At 43.5% G+C, this 19,808-nt stretch overlaps 1 protein-coding gene and 1 long non-coding RNA gene across 2 annotated transcripts in view; one reads left to right on the top strand and one right to left on the bottom strand.

Moving 5' to 3' along the window:
- Positions 1–19,808, top strand: part of LOC131876823 (pikachurin-like) — a 28,272-nt gene that overhangs the window by 6,141 nt on the left and 2,323 nt on the right. Inside the window, exons 2-9 of the mRNA XM_059222322.1 lie at positions 3,857–3,973; positions 5,811–6,392; positions 7,254–7,455; positions 9,778–9,922; positions 10,145–10,337; positions 11,075–11,322; positions 11,577–11,800; positions 16,534–16,762. Of these exons, the coding sequence (XP_059078305.1) occupies positions 3,857–3,973; positions 5,811–6,392; positions 7,254–7,455; positions 9,778–9,922; positions 10,145–10,337; positions 11,075–11,322; positions 11,577–11,800; positions 16,534–16,762 (1,940 nt within the window). The remainder of the gene's footprint in view (positions 1–3,856; positions 3,974–5,810; positions 6,393–7,253; positions 7,456–9,777; positions 9,923–10,144; positions 10,338–11,074; positions 11,323–11,576; positions 11,801–16,533; positions 16,763–19,808) is intronic.
- On the bottom strand, positions 16,666–19,047 carry LOC131876849 (uncharacterized). Its single transcript, XR_009372821.1, has 3 exons — positions 18,936–19,047; positions 18,697–18,854; positions 16,666–16,941 (listed from the first exon to the last, which is right to left on the bottom strand). It is a non-coding gene; the product is annotated as an uncharacterized LOC131876849 (long non-coding RNA).

The raw sequence follows: 19,808 nt of genomic DNA, 5'->3' as shown, positions 1-19,808 counted from the left end.
CAAATAAGACGGAGGGAGCAATCTTCACCCAACTCCAACACAGCCTGGTCAGAATAATTGACAACGACGGACTTTCCGAGTCAAGTCAAGGCCATTCAGCTTGAAAGCCTCCCAAGTAAACCTTATGGGAAGGGAAATCCAATCCATTGGTTGTCATCTTCAGCTCAGTCGAGCCCTTCAGGATCATTTGCCAAGGCCGAGTCGAAGACTGTTCAAGGTCTCAAGTCCACTTACTGTTACGTTGGTGTGGACTACTCAGTCTCTCATGCTCAACGAGGTACAAAATCAAATCAGCTTCAATTAAACGCAAGGCTTTGACGGCTGAACCAATCAAATTTGAGAGGATTGTGCATCAGCTTTTGTTAATCTTATGGAAATAATTTTCTGTTCAAATATCGAGTTGTCAAGCCTGTTTGTTTGAAACGTACTGGCTTTCAACCTCGTGCAAAAGGCTGAAAACGAAGAATTTTTCCTCCAGTTCTTTCTTTTAAGAATGGTGCAATTAAAAAGGTCGATAGACTCAGATTTGACTAAGACGTTGGCTTCAATGATAGAACAAAGACTTTACCTCCAGTCTATGACAGACGCCATGCTTGAAATTCTAATTCATATGGTAAGAGCCAAAATGCGTAACTCCACAATTGGTTCCTGACGCATAAACGAAAATCAGATTCCTAGTGATCAACATGAACGTTGTCAGCAACGAGCAGTGCACACTTCTCGAATCTTGACCAAAACGATTTATGCCCGAGCAAACCTGTTGAGAAACTTGCTGAACAAATGGAAAATTCATTGACATCTTATTCCTATATTTCTCTATCGCCTACTTTTTGGTATTGGAATGGCTGAACATACAATACAATACATTAGAATTGACACTTTGACCGTTGTTAAAAAGTGGTTAGTCCAAAGGGGTTGGCCAGAAGCCTATTTCTAAACGTACATCTGAAAGCACAAAGTGGTAATGCTAAATGATGGCAACTAAGGTTTCATAATATCGGGTGGGTATTCAAGGTTTTATTTCTGCAAGCGATACTAAGCGTTTCCTTGAAATAACCATATTTTTCGGTGTTTTATGATTGCCCTCACAAGAGGTGCTCAAATTCACAACAGGATGCAACAATATTGGAGTGAGCATAAATCATGTTGCCCTAACTGCCAAATTGGCCCGATCGACATTCAACCTTTTGTCTTACGTAAGATAAACGTCCACGATTAGAGCTAAAAACAAGAATTTTTTGCATTCTCTCAAAAGCAATTTATAACTTTGGAAAATTAAAGCTCCTTTCATCTATTTTGCAAGCACCGAATAGATGCACTTTTATGCTTTACTTGCACAGTCGTATTCAAAATGTCAAATGCCAAAACAACGTTAAAGAAGATGGATAAGCTTGTTTCTCATCACCATCATTGTTTGTGTTCTGAAGCCCTCCCGTCCGCAAAGATATAATCTCCTCCCCTCCACGGTCCTTGAATCGCTGGAAAATATTCTCCCTTTTCAGTGTTTCCTCATGAGCCCTTGGTCTAGTATTCTGGCTTCAAACCCCATTGTTGAAAGTCCTCCCCATCCAATTTAAGCTTACACGAAAGGGAAAAAAGGTCCACTAGGACATGCTCCTCAAGGTCCAAAGATTGGCATGAATAATTCCATTGAGCTACCAAACGACGCTCCTCCGTCTTCTGGCCATGCTGACTCGAAGCAAAGCCAGACAGACCCTCACATTCAAATTCCCCTCCCAGGGTTGATTGTCAGAGCTTTTGTTTTGGCTTTTGTTTTGGCTTTGGTTTTACTAGTGAGGATTTGAGTGTCTATTACGAAATTCGTTTGTATGTACTTGGAGAACGGGGAGGCTAGAAGATTGGGGTTGGAAGTTGGAACATCGATCTGTGTACTTTGGGTTACCATGAGAGAGGAAGAGGGGAGCGAGGGCCTCGATGCCTCGATGGTCCTGGTAGAACATGGGTAAATATGGCCAGAGTAAATCCCACTTTGTCAATAGAGTTTTCAATTTACTCAGAAATGCATGCACATTGTACAGCACCTACAACAAATCCCAAAGCCTCCCTCTTATTTTGGAACCTGATTGAATGGGTCCTACCATTCTATTCATCCACGGAAGCACCTTGTCCCCAGTTGTTCAGATGTCTCTCATGTGAACAGGACTTTCCGTTCAGCTCAGGGAGGGGAACTTCGAGACTTTTCCTGAGAATTTTATCGATGAAAGCCGACTTAAGGCCGCTTGAAAGGCTTGATTGATGATCTGCTAAAGGGCGGAACAAGTGGAGAAGCGACGATGATTCTTGAATACAGCTCCAAAGTTACCCTCCTCCAAAAGCATCGCCTGATTAGATGGCCGACTTCAGATGGCTATTACGCCATGAAATGAGTTCCCAAATTGCTTCTCCAGAGTGATCAACCTTAAGGGTGTGTAGCATAAATGCCACATTCATCTTGCCCCAGTAAATCTCTGATTTCCATCAAAACTGTTGTTCGCAAAATTGAAATTGGTCTGGCACTTGCCTCAATATCATGTTGGTCTTGATAGAGTATCAGCTTCCATCCTGGATTTAGTGCCCTCATTTCAAGTTGTCTGGAGTACTTCCCTCCAATCATGAAAGTTCTTTCCTTGATGAGCCACGTTCGGAAACCTTTCCTCAGTGTCTAGACTTTGTCCTTAAAAGTCTTGCGGTGTCCAAATTCCCTGGCCTTAAAACTGCTCCCATAATGATATTCGACCAAGAAAGTTGTTCCACCACCACCTCCACTACATGGGTCCTCTCCCTCTGGATATCCCAATGTTCTTTCACGCTCGTTTTCAAGTACCAAGCTGTAAATGACAACGACATTCAGGCAGGCATTGAGGGAAAAATTATGCATCACTCTTTTTTTCCGCCGCCGCTGGCTTCTAGCTCATAAAATATTGTAAATGAGCACAAAAATGTCGGCCTCGGGCATTATGGAACGACCTCAGCCTTAACGATGGTGGAGACAAAGATACCAAGATCCACGTGTACTATACTCCAGGATCTTTTGGCGAGTTATCATTATCGAGCTGAAGCCGTAGAGAATGGTTTCCGCATATTTGTAGCCCTGGGCACTCACACCTTCCTTGGTCTTGATTTGCTTCGTTTTCAAAACAACACTGTAAAACTCGGCTCGTTTTGCGGGCCGGAAAATGGATGTGTCTGCCATTTCGTCTTTGACGTGGGAGCAATTTACGTACTGCGGATGTTCTTGGTTCAGACTTGAGACTTGGCTCAAGACCATAATGAAAAGCGAGGGATACGTCTTTTCTCGCCCAATTGAAATGTTCCCCAAAGAGGCTTCAACCTTGATCCAACTTGGTCACTCTCTTAGATGTTCAGAGGTCCCTGTCCACTTCGGGATCACTGTTCTTTTGTCCCCTGTATCCGTTGTATGATGAGCATTTGATCCGGGGACCCTAGCTGCTACTTCGTCAGTAAATATATGGCTCAGCTAAAATTTTGATGCTGATCTCTGGATAAGGAACACATCAGAAGATCTCCATGTGTATGCCACGGTATACGTAGAGTACAATAGCAGTAGTAGTGGTAGTAGTGATGATGGTGTTGGTGGTGGCGGTGGTGGTATTACTCTATAAATACTGGCATAAACAAACCAAGGCCCTTGGGAATCACAAATCCACACCAGGGAATCCTCTTCCTCGGTATAGAGTATATAATCCAAGATCCCCGTGCATGTACCAACTCCCACGTCTTCTCTTATTCGGTCTTGGAAGGACTGTAGTTGTTGTTGCTGCTGCTGCTGATGATGATGATGGGGATGAAGAAGTCGGTCGTTTTGAGACTTACAATTCCATTATCTTTGTTCCAGGTCGTTGTGAGAATGGTCATCCGTGCGATCAGACCTGCTTCAACATTCATAATGAGATGTTTGAATGCTCGTGTACAGAAGGATACGCCCTCCACTTCAATGGATATAGCTGTTTAAGTAAGTATATAACATTAAGTAAATTGTTCACGATTGCCGAGATAACTTCTCTTAGTAGACATCCGACTTTTGGCATCAAGTTACTTTCTTGCATCAATTCAAATCATCCAAAGGATTGACCTTATACAGTATAATGGAAACGATCATGCCTCTGACGTCTTTCATTGCTAAAAAATTAAAACTCAGGTTTTGGATTATTTGGCTTCATTTGTCTATTGTACTCTAATTTGAAAACAATAACCAGACATAAAATACTGACTTTAGTCATTCTGTGGCCCAAAGAAAGTCATCAACATTACAAAGGAAGAACTTTTCAGCTCTGTAAACACTCTATCGTATCATGGTATAGAACATCCTAACAATTTCGAGAAGTACAATCAAATTCATCAAACTTGTCAAAATGGAGAACATTTTGGGTTTAAATTGTGTCCCCTTGGGGCCCTCGAATCTCTTTGTATGAGAATGAAAGTCCAAGTCTTTTGGAATAGCGCTGAAGCCGTTGAGTTGGGGTCGGGTTTGTTTCCACTTGAGAGAGTGAATCTCCATTTGCCTTATTCTAGCTGGCGGCTAGGGTCCAGAACTGACCATCAAATTCGATAGATCGATGCATTTCCAGGCATTGGATTTCAATCTCTGCCAATGGACTTTAGTGGATTTCAACCCAGCTCGTGTGAACTTGTCGGGCTTTCGAGATACTCAACTTCATCCCTCATCAAACAGTTTACCATCTGTATTCCGGATTTTGCATTCAGGGCGAAGAGAAACATTTCGTCGGAGTGCAACTTCTTCAATGGCATGGCGTTTAGTTTTGTTCAAAACAGATATTAGTTTCGGGAGTATTTTGATCCGTGGCACGTTGAGAGCACGTTTTGTGACAAGTGGAACGTAATGGAAAGAGAGACCGAAAGAGGCGGTATTTCTCACAGTTTGAAAGAAAGAAATGCAATTTCTCTGCAATTTGGCTATCCAACTACTCGGGAAAACCCATAAATCTAGGAGCAAATGGGATTGTGGTCTCCTACTCTACGTACGTGTTTGGTCAGGTATAGACCCACCTTGAGAAAAAGTCTTGTGGCCATAAATGTTTCACACCCTCTTGGGAAGCTCCACGTATTTCTCAACCTCGATTTCGTCAAGAGATGTGTGTCCACATGAATTTGTCACGGGTGACATTTAACGGAGCTTCCAATTTCTTGAACGAAAACCTTCAAAGTGAGAGATGGAACAGACAAGGAACACGGATTTAGCGAGCAAGAACAAAAGGCGCAGAAATACTTTTTCCGTGATATTCCATTCCACTTTGACATTTCCGTGGTCCTCGAGAGAGTCGCGAAGTCTTAACTCGTGGTCTTTTGGCTTGTCTCAGGGTTCCAAAACAAGCTGCCGATCATCTTGTCAAGGGAACAAATTTCGTCCGCCGCCATTGATTGGTCTGAATGAAATAGCAAAGCTCAGGAATTGACCTTGAGCGCCAAATCGAATCATAAGTTCCACCGAAGTACGAAGACTCCCATGGGAGGCAACCCTGGTTGGCCAGGCAGCTTAACACCCGTTTTCAATTTTGAGGAAGGGATCAAGGGACATCTCAAGAAACGAAACTAAGACCCCAACGCTTCAAAGAGAATTTCCGTTCCATGGAGTCAGGAGGGTGAAAATGAGAACTCAAGGAATAGCTTTAGATTTGTGATGAGGGGATTAGTAGCAGAACAAGAGATGGACCAGGGAAAGAACGAGATGAAGCCGGCGGAAATCCCCCGGATTAATACGCGACACAGGCCTTGACAACCCCTCGCCTAAACGAACGTTCATTATCTCTTTATTTCTCTATCTCATTTAGTGTTGAACGACACAACAGTGGCTGAACCCGAAGCCAAGGCCGCTGATGTCAGGTCAATTTTGAAGACTGACGAGGCATCGTCCCCTAACCTAGCCATACAAATTGAAGTTGACATCGACCCTCCACCCCACCAGCCCAATGATCCCAGCGATGCAGAGCTGGAGAAGCTGGGCCTACCAACTCACCATGTGCATTATTCTACGGGGACAGCCGAAGCTCATGGCAGTCGTCAACTCTCCTCCTTACCCCAAGGGTCTCAATCGCCAATCCGTCCAAGCAAACTTGATGACGATGAAGATCCCTCACACTCTTTCATTGAACCCCCTCGAGTACTCCCATCCATTTCAGGGGCGAGAAATCCCCCTAACTTGACGCGACCGAAAAGTAAACTCCTGCCTCCGCCAACAAAGGCGGATCAGGGTGACGTTGAGGAATATAAAGATAAAGTCTATGAGATCGACGCCTTCTGTAATCTCGAATGTGGAGTGGAGGGAGAATGCTTTATGACCCGGAATGAAAAAAACATCATCAAGAAGAGATGTTTGTGTCCGCACGGCAAATATGGAGAGAAATGCGCACTGGGTAAGTTCGTTCCCAATATTTGTTTGTTTACCCGTGGAGATTTCAGTGGTTTTTGGCCCCTTCTATCTACGTCTTTATCTGCTTACTTTCACATAGTCTGCCAATATGAATCCCTACACCACAATTACAAGGTCTCGCGGTTAGAGTTCCAAATCGAAATGCATCAAGACTACTTGATTCCATGCTCTTGATCTCCACTAAAAGGAAACACCCTATACAATTAGATCTGTTTGAATGGGAAGATAGGGCCACTTTTAATGTCATTTTGTAAAATCTTATGTAGAAGAATTATAGTTTCTGCACGAAACTATTTCAGTTTTCGTAAATAATGAAATATCAGGTGATACTCAGACATTAGGCAACAAAAAGCTCATAACTTTTCACGTTCAAATGGGATTGCTTTCAACCTTCCGTTGCTCAGGAGCTCAATCCACCAAATAGAAAGTGTCTAAGAGGGTGGGATCCACTTTTTTCTACACAAGAAAAATGTTCCAAAGTTTGTTCTCATTCTCTTCCTCCCCAGCTGTTTGAAAGAACAAAAGAACAGGCTCACCCCTTTTGGTAGAAATGAAATGGGAAGTGTCAAACCAATTGGAACCCATTCTTTCGATTGCAACTCTCTCCCCCGACTTCCCCGTCTCCCTTGCCTCTAAATGGGCTAAATACAGCCCACAGACCTCTGGAAGCAGTCCCATTCAATTAAACACGGGTAATGGGAAGATATTATCGCTTCAAGGGTTCGCACTCAATAGAACCTCACCACGGTTCAGGCTCATGCGGGAGGGAATGAAGAGGGCCAAAGAGTGCTGTGGGCACCATGCATTCAAAAGAAAAAAACCGCCCTTTGCTTGTCCTTTGCAGATCGTTACATCTCGTCCCCTAGATTCAGTGGCCACTCCTACTTGGCCTTACCCACCTTGACCAATGCCTATTCGGACCTTCAATTGAGTATGGAATTCCGACCAGCGTCCGGCGAAGGAATTCTTCTCCTAACCGGAGAATCCGCGGACATGACAGGCGACTACCTGGCCCTCATCATCAGAGACGGTCACATTGAGCTCAGGTAAGACCAGATTGCAATAGTGTCAAACATGACGATTCCAATTAGCTTTGTAGAAGTCTCATTTGGAAACTTCCCAAAGGTTTCTCAACAGCAGCCGTGAAAAGCGACGAGGTTGCTTGAAATAGAAACGGTGTGCAGGAATGCAAAACCTAAAGGCCACGGCAGATGGGGAGAGCCGGTCCTCTGAAGGAATCATTTTTCTTCATTTTTCGACTCTCTGGTTGTGCACGTGCATCGCACGCTTATCAAGTAGTGGCGGAAGACGAAGCTGAGGTCGGCTTGACTTTTGGTGTTTGGTCAATTTCCGAGGTCACCATGAGGGTTTGGGCCAGAAAACCTTGCATGAAAAGGCACTGCCAACAGTCCCCATTACGATATGAGAGTCAAGACAGTTGAGCCTATAAACCATAGCTTCCTTTCAAATGGTTCCTTAATGCCAAGGAGGACCTTGGACCCGGGGAAAGAGCAAAAGCAGGAGTGCACACGTACCTCACCTTATGTAGGTGCGCTTCCTTCCTTTGGGTAAGGGATCCTCGGAGATTCTAAAATAGGACAACTGGCATAGAACAGTTCCAAATATGCCTTCTTCCCTCTCCTCTGGTGCTTCAATAAAAATGCCCAACTTCCACGCTCACCTCCAAAATTGCCCAGACACATGTCCAAACAAACACTAAAAATAATACAACAACCGAGGCGACACACCCGTTGTGCAAGCCATCTCTCTCGGGTTCCACGACTCGAAACGAGGAGCGGCCAACTAATTTGATAAGAAAATTTGACTTTTTCTTCCATTTCACTCCACGTATTACCCCCAAGAGAGAATGCTAATACCGAAGCCAGCGTCTTAATATCATATGAGAGGATGAGAAAGGGCGCTCTCCGAATTCGTTTCCAATGTGAGCGTACTGAGCGAGCAAGTCTGTGCCAAGATAAAGATTGAGGCTCAATTTTTTTTTCCTTTTGCAAGAAAGAAGTGCAAAAATCCGGACCAAAGGACCCTGGTACTTTTTGTACTCGACTTGTTTACTCCAAATCTCTAGGAATGGTCGATTCTAAGGATTTGAGAAATCCTGGAATATCAATAAGGCCTGCACCATTCCTCTAAAGTTGACAAGTGTTGGCTCATAAGGTCAAGCCATGGTTATGAGCGCTCTCGTTATGTGCGATTGAATCTATATCTTACCTCCACTAAATGGGAGAAACTTTTTTTCAGCTCCTAGCTGAAATGTTATAGTCAAAGCCATAAGATAGCGGAAGCCCGAGGTTCAGGATCCGGAATCCAGGGTTCCAAAAACTGAGAAGGAGCCATGGAAAAAGTATTCAAATGGACAGAGAGATAACAATTGAATGTTTCTGTTGTGAAGATAGTTCAATGCTGAAATTCATGCCTCCTTCCCACCTGTGGTTCCACATTTGCCAAGGCTGGTTGAAGAATTGGCAACCCTGGGGTATTATGGCATGCAGAGAATAGAGAAGATTACGAAAGTTCTTGAAGGAGTTCAGATATGGCTCTAGAGAACGAATAAAGGATCTTCATCCCCGAAGTCCCCTCTCTCACTTAGGGAACCTCTGTCTTGTACAGCTAGGAATTTCAATGGATGAAATATTGCTCTTGAACAATACTTTTGCGACCATTGGCAAGTTCACTAAGGCCAGAAGAAAGCCATCTCGAGTTCACATTCCAGTTCACGGCGACCCTGAGATTGCCACAAAGGAAATGGAAATGGTAGAAATGCTAGATGGAATGAAAAATCGAGCCTTGGACGGGGGAATGGAATAGATGTCATGATGACGATGGACTCCTGTTGCTTCCTTCCAATTTGAAGAAACTCTTATCTTCCCTCAAAGCGAGTTCCATCCTCGGACTTTTCATCCTAGAACAGGTGCTCCTCATCTGGGTTTCCATTTTGGATCTTCCTGGCGCCTTGCCCATTTGAAAGTCAAGGGGAGAGGGAAAAAAAGATCAAAATGAAATTCCTTGAAATTTAATAACATCAAAATGGAGGGAGGGGAGTCGTTTCTTCTTAACATTTTGGTATGGACTTTCAGACTGCATCTATCTTATCATTTTTCCATACGGTTTGAAGCTGAGAATAGAGGCTTCATTGTGTGCCACGATGAGCTTGAACCAGAATTGATGATGCAGCTTCTCTCCTTTTGAGGATTTGAAGCCGTTGAAGAGAACTTTCATAAATCACGGCGGGGTTAAGGCATCTTGTCAAAGAGTTTGTCCTACTCTTTGCCCTGCTCACACTCTACTCCTTTATGTCAACGTTCAATGAGTGCTATCCAGGGTGTCATGCTCTCTCTTTGGTCTTATAGATTGGATTGTGGAACTGGCCCTGGAATTGTTCGGACCCGTGATCAAGTCCATCTGCATCAATGGAATCGGCTAACGATCTTCAGACACGACTGGGGCGTATGGCTGCAACTCAATGAGGGTGTCCATGAAGAGGGAAGATCGCAGGTACAGTATTAATAGCCCTCTAGTACTAATTCGGTTGATATTTCCATACAGTTCATATACGAAGAAAGATACCTTCCGAAAAGTTCCGTTGCTGTCTGGAAAAGTTAGCCACCTCACCTCTCTTCATCATCCGGACAACCCTTTTGAGACAAAACGAGTCCACCTGCACGTCCGTCTTAATAAAGATCTTGGCTCAACGGTCTTGTCATGCTTTTTTTACAGGGTCTGTTTTCTCGCATCACTTTTGCACAACCGGTTCTCCTGGGGGGGACAGGGTCCTTCAGAAACACGGGTCACTTCCTGGATACCAACCTCGGGTTTCGAGGATGCATTCGGCGCCTGGAGATCAACAACAAAATCTACAACTTTGAGCCGTCTGAGAGGCAGGGTGACACCTTATTTGGCATGGATACAGGTAAGAAACAAACGTGGGATCTTTGACAATTTAGTCTGGAATGGAGGTGATCGTAGCTGCTATTCCCTTTTTTCCTGTGGGAAACAGTGCCCGGTATGGGCGGCAAATTCGAACTACTCAAAATAGCTCAAAGCTTTATGGGGCTCTTAAGGGGAGTGCATCTCTTGCCATAAATTGATAAACACCTATCTCCATCAACTTGCATTCCTTGGGTTGCCTCAAGCTATTTATCACAACGAATTACGTTAAAGGTCGAGCACAAAATCGGGGACACCAAATTGATGTCTGTTTTCCAATGCCAAGGGGAAAACGGCAAAGAACGGAAGTGAGCGGGAGTGGAACCAGGAAGAAGCAAGAAGAAGCAGTAGCAGTTTTGATTACTTCACTCCAAGCACCTCGAGTCCAATACTTCTTTTGACCCAGATTAGCCAACAAAGTGCAGTATTAGACTGTTTTGTCAATAATGTATGTGGTATTTGCACTCGGGGAATGGACCACTCTCTGGATTTGTGGGTTCCTTGAATTGCAATATGACAAGGGGAGAGATGTCGTGCATTATTTATGGAGTGGCACTTGTCAATATCTCGGAAAGGATTGGTCACAAGGACTCTGTTTCTTGTTTCCACTTCGAGGCAGAGATTAGGATGTGGCGCTTTGACTCTTGCTTCCTCTGACGATGATTAAGATCTTGGATCTTGGGAGTAGCGATAACAACATGGTGTTATTCTTGCTTCCAGATGAATGCCCTGAGGACAGTTGCAGCTCGATCCCTTGTCAAAACAATGGCGTTTGTGTGTCAGCCGATTCTGGGAGCGATGAAAACCTCGATCTCGTGGGTGCTTTCGAGGTTGGAGTGTCTGGCATTCTTGCCGCCATGACGCAGCAAGACCAGGAATATGACGATTTCAATCAACCTCTCCTGGGAGTTTGTCAATGTCCTCTGGGCTTTTCCGGCGAATATTGTGAGAAGCCCGTGGAAGTGAAGGTACGTACCAAGTAAGAGGGGTGCAATCCGAGGAGAACTTTTCGTATTTGTCTTGGCTTTCGCTCCCCACCCCAAATAAAAGTTAGGCAAATTGCCTCCTGAAGGCACCAGGTGCGAGCATTCGGATATTTGATTGGGAATTCAATCCGCCTCTAGCCCGAGGCCACTAAATCGAACCTCAAAAATTGGGAGAGGTGGCAGGCACAGTCGAGCCCTGTTATCTAACCCGGTTGTTTTCTTGCTCTCTTTGTCAGATCCCGTCGTTCAATGGCACTTCCCACCTGACCTACTTTGGCCTGGCAGACTCGTCTCCCCTGTGGAACGACTTTGAGGTCGTGTTGAGGTCGGAGGCCGAGGATGGTCTCATTCTGTACAATGGCAACAATAACGACGGCTCGGGCGACTTCCTTGCCTTGTTCCTTAGCCGAGGATTTGTGGAATTCGCATTTGACAACGGTGATGGCGTGGCTTTGGTCAGGTAAGACGAACACGACCGACATACATTCCGTTCTAAACAACAAGATGAGTAACGATCAAAATAAGTGGTCGCACAGCCGACAATTCCTTGTGTGCCACCCTGTACTCGTACGCCCCCCCAAAAGACACAAGGCTTTCTTTAGGCAGTTTGTATTTTTGCGCTCAAAGAAGGAAGGAAACGTGGTTTGGGGTGAAACTTGAGCGGATTGATGATGCCAAGCCACCCTTCGTGAAGTGGATAAATGAACCCGATGGGGTTGGGAATGGAACAAATGGAACTCTCCTGAACTTTGCGTGCTTAGCACACATCAGGTGTAAAGTAAGCTCGAACATGACTCGTGTTTTCGCGGTTTTCTGATAGTGGAACGGTATTTACATTGTACCCACGAATACATTCCGACGGATCAACCATTTATGATAGATGAAAGTTTCATGAGCTCCGTAGACGGTTGGTATATGAAAGATCCATGTCGAGATTGGGAGAACAAAGACATGTCAGAATGTCATTTGGGTGGCACCTCATCCATCAGTGTCAATTATTTGGGTCGCTAGAGGATCAGAAAAAAATCATGCCGCAGTCATGGAACGACAAAAAGCATCCAAGATCAAGTTTGATATTGAATTATTTGTGGGCTAGATATCTCTCCGGAGACATTAATGTTGGTACTTCTCTTGAGAGAAAGAGAAAGAATGAACCATGATTAGAAATCAACGCAAAGTTCCTCGAAGATCGCCTCAGGTGATCAATATAAAAAAAACACAAGTAAACGTTCCAAAGCCCAAAAGATGTTAAACAATTTTAGTCGTTGAACCGATTGAATCAGAGCTAATCTACCTTAAGCATGTGAATTTTAATAGAATCAGCTCTAATCATAATATTAGATGTGCAGCCATAAGCCATATGAGCTGTGAGCCTATCGTGACCCAAAGGCAAGGTTCACTTTTGATGAATCCTGACGTGACCTTCAAGGATTAAAGGTAAATGGATCAGAGCTTATTCTAAAGACACGCCTTTATAATATGGAGGGAACAGTACGTGAGCAGCAATTTCCTAGGAGTAATTCCCGACCAATTTGAAAGAGGAACATCAAGCCTAGACGACAAGAAAAGCGCATCTTTTGACGAAGGCCTGATCAAGAATCCAATCCAAATAAACCAATATGGTTCCCCCTCAATGAACTGCTAGCAGAGCTAGCTATTGAATCTGGCCAGATTGAGTTACACGTATTGGGCCCAAATTTCTCTCAATCAGTCAGGAGGAGGTATTGAATTTCAAAATCTTCCTGAAGCCGTCAAAGCCTCCCAAATCAATCTCTCACTGGAAAAAAAGGGAACATAAAAGAGAGATTTGCGATTGGCTTCGAACAAGCAGGATCCAAAGCGAAATCAGGTCATGAAGGGAGAGATGTTGGAGTTGTGGAACGTGGAACATTGACACCCATGCACAGCCCTTAGCAAACAAAAACAACGAGATCCCATTTAGTTAGTTGGGGTGAATGAAGGCTGTGCGAACTGAGAGCAAGAATGTGTCTTCAACCATTACAAGAGGAGCCTTCACCCGAAAAAAAGTTCAAGAGAAAGGAAAAACTTTTCTCGCCTTACTGTCTCTGGTTGTCTGTCTGTCGTCAGTTTTGGCAAACCTAAGGCTAAAAGGTTTAGTGGCCTTTGAACAGAGAAGCAACGTTCCATTTAGCCTTTGGAAAACGTCCAGCTTCCTCAAGGATAAGCCCTCTTCCAACATGCATCTAAGGTGAAACAATCCAGTCAGTTGGAAATGGAACAGACGTGGATCTCTTTCCCGGCATAAAAGGCATATCGGCAGGTATTGATCCTTCATCTAACTTTGCTTCTTACTCAAACCCAAAAGATGGTCTTCATTCAATGCATCAATCTTGTATCACGAACCGTTGTGTGTGACTCTTGCATGGATGTATGTACAATTGGAACAGCCAAGGTTACACATATCAATACGTACTCACAATAGTTCAAGACCGAAGGCCATATTTATGAAAGCCTTCTCATACGTTTTGTATGTAGCTCCGACTTTGAGTGACTTGAGTGAGTACAAGTTGGTGGCCTTTTAAGACTACGGTCCACGGATATGGCATGGATTGATGAAATGAGTTGGTCCAGGCTTAAATAGTAATCCTTCGAAACCGAACTCTTGCAACAACCGGGTTCCTTACCTTCAGCATTGCTTGAGCTACTACTACTACTACTACTACTACTACTACAACTCACTCTGCTTGGTCCGTCCGTCGGTTTCTTGTTCTCAGGCTCGGATAAAAGTTTGTCAAGTATTTTGGCTTTCGTGCAAAAGTAACTTTAATCCTTTTCGCTCTCAAGGCTTGTGTATACACCTTCTCTGTAGTTGCTCGTGAAGGAAACTCGGATATGAGTGCAAGTTTAGAGGGAGGAAAAACAGGCTTCACTCTGATCCAAATTGCAGGTAATTTTATTGTGGTCCAAGCCTTGGGTGCACCAGTGTGACCAAACTTTCCTCCACCACCAACACCAACAACAACAACCGAGTTTCCTGATTCAACAATATCACTATTGTTGCTTTTAGATGGTAGCCAATGTTAGTCGAATTGGGCTAGAAAGTATACTTCCATGAAAGAGGTCGATAACGAAGTTGCTCTGAGAACCTTAGAGGAGTCAAAATCATTTACCGCTCTATGGTTCTAACATTTTGTTGTGAGACAATTTCACGACTTTGGTTCAAATGGCAGCACTATTTTCTATATGGTCGTGATGCTGCACGAAAACTTGGTTTTGGTCTTGACTGACATAAAGTGTGATTTCTTAATTTACTAATTACATTTCAATTCGGACTTCCAACATCTAATCAAATATGTTATTCTATTATTATATTCTATACTAGTGATCTAGTATAGTCATCCTGTATGGTCTTTCTTTTCCCTTTGATTATGACAGTTTTCATAACATTTTTTTCTGTTGCCCGATGACTTTATCAAGCTTATTACTGCACATACTGGAAAAGGCTAGGAAGATGTTTGGTTTCTTTGAAACCAATATGGATGGATAAATGCCTTCTTACCAAATGTAATTGTCCATTGTTGCTAATTCAAGTTCGGGCGTGTCTCCTTCTAAAACCATTTCTAAGCCCCGAGTTATGGAAAGACAACAAAGTGGTTCGTCCCTCTTGAGCACACTACATTGAATCAAGAGACCGCTTAGAGCAAGGCTCTAATGGTCTTTAGCTGTATCCACGACATTCTTGGAAGTCTCCTCAATGGCCAGTTAGCGTTCCACTTTCTGGTGGGAACAAATATTTGCCAATCAATTATCAGGATTCCTGCTCCGACGACTCTGCCTTTCTCCTTTGTCTCCAGCAGGTCTGCAAACTTTTCCCTCTGCGCTTTTTCGCCAACAACCTCCTCATCCACAACTAACAACACTTTAAAAAAATCGTATCTGGCGTAGAATATTGTTTTCTTTGGTCTTCGAAGCCGGCTTTTGTCCTGCTCAAGAATGATTTAAAGCTCTTCGTTTCCGCTCACTTTGGCAATGTTCGTGGGATCGGGTTCAGATCCAAATAGCAGGGCCCCAAAATGAAGGCATTGTTCCCAGTGACCAAGACGAGGAGGACAAAGAGGCACGTGGGCCCAGGAAAATGGCTCGTGGCCTGGGGAACAACCTTTGCGGCCAAAGTAGAGCAATGGGAAAGCTTTGCCTCAGGTGCCTTTTTGAGGTCGATTCGGCCTCTCCCCTCCCTTCTCACTCCCGTTGCACAGGAAGAGGCAAAACTTCCCTCGAGAGCAACTTTTGTCCCTGATTTTTTGAGCCTCGGGTTTTTTGGATGGTGTGGTTTATCCTTGGCACTTCTAATGGTTTTCGTATTGTTGCTCAATCTAGGATCGAAACTAAGTCATTCAAGCTCACTGCTGGGAACAAGTTGATATTTCGAGCTATAAATCTGGATAATTAATGGTTTGTGGAGCAGTCAACCAACAACAAATTACCAGAGGCAGTTTTTTGAAACACCAGAATGAGCATCAGCTCAACAACTTTGACGAGTATCTTTTCATATCGGTTAAAATTCAAATCCCCTAACTACGAGGTACGAGCTTAAAAAAACAGGCCTCAGGTCGCGAGTTTTACCTATTGTGTAAAATAAGGATCAAATTCAATGAGACACCGAGCAACGAAAAAGATGTTATTAGATCAAAAGATCAGTCTAGCGAGTCCACCCAAATGTAACTTTCGTCTTACTCAAGATAAACTGAAATACTTTCGTAACTTTTTGACTCCTTTTCATGTGATGATTTCCAAAATTAGTTGCCTTGACGAGTCGTTCCCACACATCTTTTCGACAGGGGTTGAACCAAAAGGCTTTGGTCTCACTGATCGATCTCGGTTTCAGTTGTTTGTTATGATTTTCTTTTGTCATATTTTCCGTGTTTTTCCCAAATTCCCCTAACTTGCTGATGTGACGAGTATTTGGCGCTCAAAATCTCGTCAGACTCGCTGGTTGAGCGACATTCGGTTTCAATTAAACCCTCGGTCGGGCGAAACCTTCGGTCAAGGTTAGGGGTTGCATTTGTCCATGAGTATTTGAATCTTTAACACTGACGACCACAATGAATTGTGGACGTTGCTCGCCTCTTTCTGCTTCATTAATCACCAATAGGCCTTTTTAGCCTCCTCCTCCTTTTACACGGCGTGTCTGCGTCATTCACATTCTCACTTTGACTCTTTGGTTGGTTACAGGTCTGAATATCCAATCACCCTCCATCAATGGCACACGATCCGTGTGTCGAGGACCGGTCGTTTGGCCTTTCTCTCCGTGGACGGTCAAAACGTCCAATCCCAGATGAGTCCAGGAGCCTTCAATGAGCTCACAGCCAACCAAAACATGTACCTGGGAGGGGTTCCCACGTTCAGACTCGTTTCACCCTACATTCCCATTAGGAAAGGATTGAAAGGATGCATTCAAAAGGTACCAGTTATCCCTGTCATTTAGGAGTGTTATCTTCGTTATCTAGAGACAGGGACGTCTCGAAGTATGGACGATACCGTTTATCCGGCAAATATGTGATTTTGATGTTGGGTGGACATTTATGTAGTGGCTTCCAGCGTCGTTCTTGAGGGTTTACGTAGATGAAAGGTGATGAGGTCCTAAGCCATGACAAAGTAGGAAAACAAGCAAAGTGTATAAGTTAGTACTCTCGTTTCAGGTTCACTTACATACTATGTATATTTTCCCGCCCAAATTTTTGATTAACAACTTCTGATGTCACAAAATTGTGGGTGCTATGGTAGATGGCCCATGCCTCACCTATTCAGTCCAATCCACTACAACAATATCCAAACATCGTTTCAATTGGTATTGTTGAATTATGGTCTGCGAATGGTTCTTCTTTGACGCTTGCATAAGAGCTTCTAAAAGCTGCCTTGAGAATGGTCAGGTCAGAGAATCGAGCCTGAAACCTCATTTATGCCCCGTATTCTCCCCATTGAAACTAACCAGATTATGAAAGTTGTCCTAAACGTACGCTATAAGAGAATTATAAAGATCCAGGATTTCATACTAGTGCGCCCTCAAGTCCAAGCATGAAAGAAGTGTCACCACGCCTTTGTTGATGACTAGATGATATCACCAAATATTTTTTCATATTCATTGCATATTTTTTGTAACTTGCCATTTCATGACAGTTTGAGCAAATGAATGTTGGACTAATATAGTTTGAAGTAATTGTTGGACGATGTCCCAAAATTGCGAACAATTTTGTTAATGCAGAGCTGGAAGCACTGAATGAGCTTCAATCATGGTAGCTCTTGCCGCGATTGTAGGGCAGCCCGGCTAACCCACACAACTGAAACCCGAGCCGGTACTTTACACGTCTCTTTTTGAAGCAGGAAAGGAAAATGATGTCACCGTCAAATTTTGAGAGGTCAGTCATATTTTCGAGGCTTAATAGTTCTTGTTCAGGGATTAAATTAGAGTTCCAATTCATTTATCAATGAAAGGAATGGTTCATGAGGCATTGTATTCTTACAAACTGTCACAGTTATCCTCATTAACATGCTTATAAAATCCTCTTCAACCGAAAAAGAGCAGTTTTTGGATTGATTTGTCATACTTTTGAATTTTCTATTTTTGCAAAATATTTTTTGAAACCTTTGAATTGGTTTGGTCTGATATCGCCCGTTGTACCTTGGTGTTTTAGGACCTCTTCTGGTTTTGAAAAGTACCCCGCTGACCCCCCCCCGAAGTTTGTACTGACATCATCAGACTGCTCCTTCGACTTAAAGGTGTCAATTACTAACTTCGTAATGCAAGGGAATATTTTCATTGGTAGCTTACATAACTGGAAACTATCACATGTAGAATGAATGATGTAGGGTCAGGCTTCCTGACAAATCCAATTGTCCATGACTTGAAATCCATATTCTTATGGTGACGAACTTCATGTTCTGGCTTCAACCTCAAGGTTTGCTTTGAATTGAAGATGCCATTCCTGATCAAAAAGTTCACGAATAAAACTTAGAGACGTCCTTGCACCCACTACTAGAACCTACCTACTGTACTATACTGTAACGTGGTGCAACTAATGAAGGACAATCTGGTCATGGAAAAATGCACAGAAGGTGAGAGTATTCAGTTTGAGAATTTCTCAGATCCCAGAGTGGTTCCAAATCACTGCGTGGGATAAAGGAGCAAGTGGCCTCGAGGGAAAGTTTGATAATTAAATAGAAACTTCCTCACACACTCTCGCTCTTCCTTGTGTCGATCTTTCAGTCAGGAGGAAGCCAAGTATCTCTTCCTTGTTGGCCACTGAACTTGCAGAGCTTCCAATATTGAATTGGTAAAATACACACAAGTGTGCACATGAAGTGGCTCTCGAACCACCAAAAGGTGTCCAAACTTACCGCACACCAATGTTCAAGAACTAGATTTGGTATGTCAGGAACCTGCTTGGACTTGATTCCAGGCTTGACTTATTCTTAATCCGACACAATCTCATTCCGCCTCCAATGTGCCATATAGGATGTAATCGATCTGAAATTGTAGTGGCTGATTTTTGGAACTGGAAAAAACGAAGGATTCATTATATTCCCAGAATGGCCCTAAATCCCATCAATCAATAAGAATAACGAAAAATATTCACGTGAATGCCTTTTAAAGCCTCATTCAAAAATTGTGCAATTACGGAACTTCACCTTCCGTTCATAACAAACTTTTTCAGTCCAAGATTGATTCCATCAGACCTCAAATTCAGCCACTCAATCTCTAAAAGCGAGTATTGTCGATAATTCTCGTTTGCAAATTAAAAATGGTCGATTCTGACCGAATTGCAGATCTCTTTTCAATACTTTTCAGCTTGGCATTTTTGCAATAACACCTGGGCAAGTAGCTGAGTCTCATTCGGATTGAAATACGATATTGGAAGTGTGGCCATTAAATATTGATAAGGCCTGGCTGCCCACGCAGAATCGCGTTTTGCTTCTGCTCTCCTGAAAATTGAAACCCCACTCCCATATCTAATTCCGGATTGCCGAGCTCTGTGAGTTCACGACAATGAGTAAACCCTTGACTCAAGACCTCAGAGACCTCAAACACGTCTCCAACTTCGTTAAAGGCGACATTATCCAGCACCACACCATCATCCAGCTAGGGTCTTGTAGTCGAAATGGACCGAATGTCCCCTGGAGGGCGACAAGGCAACCATGATTCCAGCTAGCTCTACTCTATCTCCGAAGGACTACGTACGTATGTACAAAGTCGCTCTCGCCAGCAAGTTTCAGATGAGCAGAAACTTTGCCACAGAACATGGAGTGCTGGGTCTTCTTGTTCCCTGTTTCCAATGAAAAGCACGAGGAAGAGCCCATGCATCATTTCGGGCTATCAAGACATGGCTCAGTCCCAGAACGGTTCTCCTTGTTCCAAAATGATCCCAATTACCCTGAACTTCTTCCTTTTTTGCTGCATCACGCAAAGTCTCCGTTCGTCTCGTTTGACAACCTACGTGATTAAAAAAAAA

This window comes from Tigriopus californicus, chromosome 2 (genome assembly GCF_007210705.1).
Source record: "Tigriopus californicus strain San Diego chromosome 2, Tcal_SD_v2.1, whole genome shotgun sequence".
In the NCBI taxonomy this organism is placed as follows: domain Eukaryota; kingdom Metazoa; phylum Arthropoda; class Copepoda; order Harpacticoida; family Harpacticidae; genus Tigriopus; species Tigriopus californicus.
This window is presented reverse-complemented; position numbering and strand designations above follow the sequence as displayed.